Source organism: Etheostoma spectabile, chromosome 5 (genome assembly GCF_008692095.1).
Source record: "Etheostoma spectabile isolate EspeVRDwgs_2016 chromosome 5, UIUC_Espe_1.0, whole genome shotgun sequence".
NCBI classification, from domain to species: Eukaryota; Metazoa; Chordata; class Actinopteri; order Perciformes; family Percidae; genus Etheostoma; species Etheostoma spectabile.
This window is the reverse complement of record NC_045737.1, coordinates 10,905,859-10,914,426: the sequence shown is the minus strand read 5'-3', so window position 1 is coordinate 10,914,426 and position 8,568 is coordinate 10,905,859. Positions and strand designations below refer to the sequence as shown.

General features: G+C 40.3%; 1 protein-coding gene across 2 annotated transcripts in view; it reads right to left on the bottom strand.

Annotated features, from left to right (window-relative positions):
• pebp4 (phosphatidylethanolamine binding protein 4) overlaps positions 1–8,568 on the bottom strand; it is an 83,397-nt gene that overhangs the window by 6,498 nt on the left and 68,331 nt on the right. For both annotated transcript variants that reach the window (XM_032517054.1, XM_032517055.1), the window contains exons 5-6: positions 5,582–5,627; positions 4,324–4,440 (exon numbers count right to left, since the gene is read on the bottom strand). In XM_032517054.1, the coding sequence (XP_032372945.1) occupies positions 4,324–4,440; positions 5,582–5,627 (163 nt within the window). The remainder of the gene's footprint in view (positions 1–4,323; positions 4,441–5,581; positions 5,628–8,568) is intronic.

Genomic DNA, 8,568 nt, shown 5'->3' with positions numbered 1-8,568 from the left:
TGAGCCAATAAGCATGCAGCATGCGTCTACCAAGATCTAATAATGCTGCTGATTGGCTGTCTAACGTAACGGTACATGTTGTAGAGAAACACATTATAGGAGCTGACAAAGAAAGAAAAAGATGTGTGCTGTAATGTGTAATGTTGTAATAATTTTTTGTTATAAAAAGGATTTTATAAAATTGGAATAGAAAAAAGGTTTTGTTCAGGAACCGGTGTCCAAGTCACGTTACTGGTATCAACATTTTTTTGAATGACACCCAGCCCTGGTGAACACTGCATGTGCAAAAACTGTAAAAAACAAAAACAAAACAACAAAAACGCGTATACACTTCCTCCCACTGTACAAGGCGCCACCCTCTTGTAATTTTGGAGCCAAAAGGTGTGTTTCCATTTGTATAATTCCGTGAGTACCCTTGTATAACATGGTCGTTATGCACTAACTGGAAAACTCTTCTTCTTCTTTTAAATGGTAAATTGTAACCCAGCGTAGCATTATCGCCACCTTTTGTCACATGCCACAATATATAAGGATACATCAGATTTACTTCTCACTATCCGACTAGTATAGTATATATATATATATTTGTATAGTTCAATGTTCGCCGTTTCAATCGCAACCCTGCAGCTTCCTCGTCTTGAGTGCAGCAGCCTGGTAATTGTAGTGCAGTATTTAGCAATACTTTGTTAGCATGGACGCGTTGTGCACACAAAATAGCAAGTGTAAGTACAGAAGTGCACGATTGGAGACACAGCATAAGTCAGCGCAGTAGTAATCGGGCAAGGGGCCGCGGTATTAAAGTCCCACCCATATAGTTGGCAATCCTAGCTGTCAATCATGACGTTTCAGCCCGTTTTTTTAGCATCAAATAATTGATAAAAACCAAACTGATCAGAAAAATAAACTCTTGAACAAACATCAGCGTGTTCAAGCATCAACTACCTAAAATGACAGGAAACCTCTTTATGAAATTATTTGAAGTGTACTTTGATTTTTTTAGTTTGGGCCTTGTCCATTTGGTAAAATGGTGCGGGCGTGGTTTATGACCTATATTGCAGCCAGCCCCCCGGGGGCGATCCAGATATTTTGGCTTCACTTTTAAAAGTCTATGCACAAATCCCTGTTGCAAACTACTGTGCAGTCTGAAACAACACTAGATGGCCTCTCTGAAGGCCTCCGTTTCCCTACCACGGAAACAACAACACTGCTTCGCTTGACAAACTGACTTGGCGGCACCAAACTGTAGCAGGACATACTGACGGCTTGCCAAGTGGCTGACAAGTATCACGAGGGCCTGTGTGCCCACGCCTGCCCCCGACCCTGGCACAGGGGCAGCCTCCAGTCAGGGACAGCCTTCCTGAGCCAGAGCGAAGGGGATTCCCTACGATCACGCCCCTGTTCCCGGTGCCAAGAGCGCAGCCCCCCTGTAGTTCCTTGTGTAACAAACCAGCTGTCTCCATCAGTTCACTGACCCACATTCATAACCTTATCACATGAGGCACGGCAGACTCCCACGGTTCCGCAAAACAGCCCTGCTCCACCTCTCATTGTTCACCCCTGGACCACTCAAGTGATGATCAGAGATGAAAAGAAAAAAAGACGACAAATTTGCGATGAAATTGAGTCAATGACTGCGCTACTGGAAGTGGAAAACGATCATTAGGAGTCTCCCACCCACGACTAAATGCTCTCCCTTCACAAATCACATCAATTAATGTCACGGGCTATAAAAAATGCTCTCTGTGTCATACCACATGGAGGGAGGACAGACGCTAATAAGTGAACATACTTAACGGAGGAGGTGGGGAGACATGGGATTCCCTCCGTTCCTCTTGTCTGTGAGTGAATAGAGCTCTCATGGCTAAGTGAAGGCCATCAATAATATAGCAGGTACACCACTGAATTCAACCAAACCATAATATCTGTAAAATTGATTTTCTTTTCTAGTCACAAACCATGACTAGGATTTTTTTCTTAATATGTTGCGCTGTGTCTATTTCCATTATTACTTGTCCTCTCTAGAATTGACCCATTGAATGAGACATTTGATTATCCAAGAGTGAATTTCTTAATTTAATTTCCCTTGAATAGGGAGAACAGTTTGCAGGAGAGAGGAAGTGCAACAGCGGGAGTTAAACTCATCCAGTAGATTAAGGATGGGTGGATCCACTCAGTTCAATCGCTTCATAATGTGTGGGCAACTACTGTATTGGAGCTGGGTGCAGACAGCGAGTATGCTCCAGTTTGTTTTGCACAAAAAAGATATTAAAATATTCTAAATGGCAGGCTATTATTCATGCTACTATTTCTTCAGCTTAACCAGTTCTGACACAATAAGTGAACACCTTAACAATATCTCCCCAATTGTGAGTTTGGATATGAAAAATACTCCAAAGTACATCTCTTCTGACATTTCTCTTTCCAGACGTGTCAACATCAAACAGACCTGAGCCTAATGTGCCGGGATTGTTTGCTGACATAGCTGTCAAAACTTCAAACAGCCGAGACTGGCAGCTTCACTCATTCACGGCCGCAGTGCTTGAAGTCTCAAACCGCCCTGATCTCCCCTCAAATCACCGGCTGTGACCCGAGTAGAACAGACAGACGGGCACGCCTCCTGCGAGGTGCCGTACTCTACCTCCAAGTGCAGTTTCCCGCCTCCAAGAGACTTTTCTGCAGGGGGAGGAAAAGTCAGAAAACTTCAACTATGAAGAAAACAATAACTCTGCTTTCTGCAAGACAAACACTGTTGTCTTTTGGGAGACAAACTAGCTATTAACTATCATCTGGCGATAATATCAACAGTAACCAATGTTATATATGTTAGGGTATACCGTTCATGTGCACTGACATGGCTGATAAGGTTGTCAGATTTTAGCAGGAGGCTAACAAGACGTGGTCTGGCAGACATGTGCAGGTGTGCGTGGGAGCCAACAATACTTGTCTTGACCCTGCAGGCTTTAAAACTGCAGCAGACTTACTCACTAACCTCATTAACATTTCCCTTGTTAAGTTCAAGCACTTGGAGACAATGATCTTTTTTAAAACAACTCCAAATATTTGGATTAAATGTCAATAATTGTTGATGAAGTAAGTGAAATGAAGTGTCCTGAGAAAACAAAAACCTGGGCTTAAAGGTGTTTAGATGGTGTCTGGCTGGAGTGTCTCGGGACATAATATAATAAATCAAATTACTAATAATAGCAACTAATAAGACCAAATAAGGAAAGGTTTCACCCTGAAAAAAGGATTAAGCCTACTCACACAAAACAAGGCAATACCTAAATCAATTTATAAAATGGGTAGCTCAAATAAAGCAAAATGGTTCTTAGCCGTCATATAATAACCATATTAGAAGGCTATTATAAGCCGTTCATTTGCACACACACTGCCATGACACAGAGCTAAAAATTGGCTGGTATCCCTTTAACTGTCTGTATATTTTCACTGCTTTACCTTCAGTCAGAAGGCCCTTTACGACGGGGACCTGTAGCCCTTAGCTATGCTCTCTTTAAAGTCACCAGACTCTGCAGATACAAACTGCAATTTCACCTCGCATGAACTGGGAGATGCCGGTCTACTTCCGTCTCGATTGGTTGGTTTGTTTGTGTTATTGTGGGCCTTTCTTTAGCATTAAGCAAAAGAAAGTCTGTGCTAGCTGCTGATGAAGGCTAACTTTACCTGCGCTGCGTTCCATTGCAACCGCATCGGTACAGTTTGGGCAAACAGCCAGCCTAGGAGGGCCTATTTTATTGTGAGCATACTTAATAAAAATCTATTTAAATAGGAACGTAACTATAACTTTCATATTGGAACACGGGGACGAGTCGGTCCGAACACCGCCCTTTAGCAGCAATACAATCACAACATACCACGGCCTGTTGAGAGCTATTGCTTAAATTATGTTGACAGCATCCTACAGTATGTCAAAAAATAATCGAAAAGAATAATATATTTGCTCATTCTTACAAAAACATGTGCAGTAGCCTATCAAGGTACCATGAAACCCTAAAATGTGGTTCATTTGAAAAGAAATGTTTGAGTCTGGAGTTGTAATGCCTTGGTGCCATCTTTGTATTCTTGATTTGACAGCTAACTGTTGGGTTGATCAGATGGTTTATAATAGATGATACTGCAGTGGCTAACAGGTCTGGGAACTTGAATTGATTGAATTGTGATTGAAGAAAATGCTGCTGCTGTAATAAGGAAATGTCCCCGTTGTGGGATGAATAAAGTATAATCTATCTATCTATCTATCTATCTATCTATCTATCTATCTATCTATCTATCTAAATCAGGGTGCTGGTGAGTGGCAGTGAATACCTGAGGACGACTTCTCCTGCTTGGTGAGGGACACCGGTGCGTCCGGATGCTGCTCAAACAGCATGAACTGGTAGCGGTGGAAACCAGATGTCCGTGGCGGGGTTGGACGCTGATAGTCTGCACGGAAAAACAAAGAATCACAAACAAGAGAGCTGAGATTGGTGATATTACAAAGCATTATACTGTACACGATTATGACAATGATGCAACAAAAAATCTGACTTCAAAATCGTCGAAGTCCCAGTTCTTTCCAATCGTTCATGGATTATTAGGTCAACAGTGAACAAATGGCATCTATAGATCCATGAAATTGTAACCCTTAACTCCTGGTGTTCTTCAGTCAAAAGCGGACTACAGTTTTTATTTGGATAAGTCCTCTTTGATCAACACCAGCCCTGCAAACACACCCAAATTTACTCTATCATTGACTACGTTTACATGCAAATAATATTTTTTGTTTTTGCAGTTATTCTGCAAAAAGACAATACTTTGACTAAACTGTTTACGTGGTTAATGAAAATGACCTCTTTCATTCCTTCAACCACCTTCTTGAAAATAATTGACGAATACACAAGTCTTTGATAATGTTGAAAGTTGCTCTGTTTTTCCTTCTTTTCTTTAGGCCTTGCATCTCTACCGCAGCCCTTCAAACTGCCGGTTGGTTGGTTTGTGTCCAACAACCATAGCAACGCACAGAGCTGACCGTAAGGCGTAAACAGGCAAGAGGCCGTAAACTGTCACAAATTGTGGAAAAAAAAACCTGAATGAGACGCAGATTTTGAATTCCCTGAATACATGTCCAAAGAATGCTTCTAAAACCCAGAATAGTACCGGCACATCCTACATGTCCTAATCAAAAAATGCTGCATTCAGGAAACAAAGGCCTTATTCTGAATAAAACAGAAAATGCTGTTTACATGACCCGTATTACATTCGAAAGATTGTCATATTTGGAATAATAGTGAAATATTAGTGTGCATGTTCACATCTGACTCTTAGCTCTACTGTTGCTGTCGTTACTTTCGTTACACCAAAACAATGGCAGGTAGGAACCAAAATGGCCTGGAGGCAAGGGGTCATGAAGGAGCAATTTAAATGTTACGCAAAGAAACAAATATATGTTTAAATTGTTAAGTGACATTGAAATAAAAACTAATGAAAACTAAACCAAAAATAAAGCTTATAACTGAGTAAGATACACTTATGTCACTAAAGTAAACCAAGATATAATATGTGGTAAACTGAAAACCATACTCACTAGTGAGGGTCGTCCCACGTATTTTTCCTTCCTTGAGTGCATCGCCCTGGTAAAACAGACACAAAGTTGGTTAGGCAAAGAATTTGGGAGATTTATGAAGAATAGTTAGGCCATAAAGCAACTAAAAATAAAAGACAAACAATTTGACAAGAAAGAAGATACAGTGGGTCATTGCACTGCTTCCTACAACACAACTAGGGCTGCAACTAGAGACTATTTTCATTATTTAATAATCTGAATGACTATTTTCTTGAAACTCCCAGTTTATCAAATTCCAAGGTCTTGTTTTTAAATTTCTTGTTTTGTCAGAAGATATTCAGATTAATGTGACATAAAACAAAAAACAGCAAGAAATCTCCATATCTGAGAGACTTAAAAACTTTTTGCCAGTTTTGCTTAGAAAATTCCAAACTGTTGCAGCTCTAAACACAACATGCCACTTTTCTCTCGTAGTTCTGTGATCCCGCAGCGAAATATTCTGCCCTCGCTTAGCTCAGTGGTCTGTCCTTGAATTACCACACAACTAAAGAGAGGCCATTTAATTCCCAGGCCAGTTTTACTCGGAGCTGCAGTTGTGATGGTCTAACCTGATGAACTCAGACTACGTCATAGACATATAGTGTCATTTCAAGGGATTTTAGCAAGCATAGATCCAAAAAACACAGAAATGTAGGTGATGATTAGAAAAAGACAATTATTTGTCGCTAGAAATAAAATAAAAAAAGACAGTTCCCAAGCAAATTAAACCGCTAAGTGGATTTCCAGGTAGCAATATCCCATATTATTAATTGTATATTAACTTCCTGTTGCCTAGAAACGGATATCAAGTCCCCCCGATGTGAAGCGTAGACCTTTTTATAAGCATTTTCTGCTGTATGTTTGTCAGGTTAAACTCCCTCATCCCCAGGAAGCGCAGTCAGGCACCTCGCACTGCAAACTGCACACAGGGATGTTTGTTTATCAGACTTGGCTGCTTTCTGCAGGACGGCTGCATCCTCGAGTGGGAGGGAAAGAACTAAATATGTTGTCGTCTTTGAAATAGCCCGAAACCCACTCGAGGTAAGCATGGAAGTCCCCATCACAAGCATCAGACATCAGGTCTCAGCACCTATCACTGTCCTCCTTTTTCTCCACACACAGGCTCCCCCTACAGGGGGACAAAGGTACTGTGTTACTAGACAGCATGCAAGGGCAAAAGACACGCAGGACAAGGGGCTTTCACCCCTCTCCTCTCATTATATCCATACAGTTTATAGAAGTATGGAAACAATAAACCACATCTCTCTTTAGGGACGTAGACTTAACCAACTTTAAATACAGCACTTTCTTAAAATCAACTCACTTTAACCTTTCGGACATTTTAGAAAATCTGATTTTAAACCACCCAGCTTCTACCTCTAAGTAGTTGCTTTACATAATTATATTTGTTTTTGCATCCTAATTGTACTAGTTTATCAAAAAAAGAAATCCCCATTCATGAAGTTTTAGTAGCTTTCTATTGTTGTTATGACAGTATTATTTCTTTTCTGGGTAATTGTTTTGTCCTATATTTCGTTTCTTTGTCTTGGTAGAAGTTGAATGTAGAGTTGATTTTTTCACATTTTGCACTCCACAATTATGACCTTTTATATAAAAAGGATGAAAATAATAGTGTTGGAAAGATAACATGATACCCTATTTCAGTTATCTAATAAATACCTTAGTGTTGAGTTTATATTCTTGACAAGGCAATGGGAAGATTGTGTTTTAAGTAAGTAAGTAAGTAAGTAAGTAAGTAAGTAGGTATGTAAGTATGTAAGAAAGGCCTTTCACAGATACAAAATCATAAAGTGCTTCACATTTAAAACAATTCCACATTACAAGCACATTACATAAAGAAAGGACAGCAACGATACACAGCACAAAGTTGACGAGATTAAAATCCCAGCAGCAGCAGATAAAAGAAGGCAGAGACAAAATTACAAAATATGTGGAGTTGCTGCTGGAGTTGACCATGATCCGACAACGTGGCGATTAATCTGTCACAATGCTACTGATTAGTACACAGGGCGTCTTAAAATCAATGCCAAAAATGACTAAGATATACTTTGTAATGAATCATGATTTCATAAATAAGAGCAAAGACAAAACTACAAAATATGTTCGAGATTCAGGATACTTTATCGTCATTGTATGGTCACAATGGAATTACGTTGGTGGCAGCAGCAGCAGTGAATAATTAAAATAAACAAGATAAAAACAAAAAGATACAAATGTGGAGCTGCTGCTTGGAGTTGACCGAGGCACAAGCCGATTAAAATGTTACAACTCTACTGTCAGAAGTACACAGTGTGTCTGTAAATTCACGCCAGAATGAGTCAGATGTGCTTTGTGGTGAATCATGATTTTATCATTTATATATTTGACTCTTTCAGTAACAAAATGTAGCAGCAACAAAGCATGTGTCCTCTATTGTGCACCCTCTCAACTTTAATCCTGTAACTGCTGTTTAGGGGGTTTAGCAGTATTAGAGTGCAGAGCACTCGTGTTTAAACAGCCTGCTAAAAATCTGAAGATTAGTTTCAACTGTGAGTATCTTCATCCACTGATCAGCGAGAAAAAAAAAAGAAGCTTTATTTAGAAATAGCAAGAGTCCTGCAGCCTGCAGGATCCAAACCCATTGCCATAGCAACAGGTAGTCAACATTCGAGCGTGCAACATCTTCCCACATCTCGGTGCTCGGCTCTCGCTCCCTCTCCGTTGCACCCTCTGCCCTTTTAATTTCATTACAATACATGGAGTGAAAACCATAGCAAATGAATGCAAAATTGAAATTCAGCCAAATAATAAAAGACGAGTCAATCACACCGCAGAACACACACAGAACCGCACATATTAAAAATCACAAGATATCAAAAGAATCTAAGGATTGTGGTTGCAGTGGCCTATCTGTTCCGAGCAGAGCGGGTAGTTGTGACAGGGGGGGGGGGGGGGGGGGGGGGGGGGGG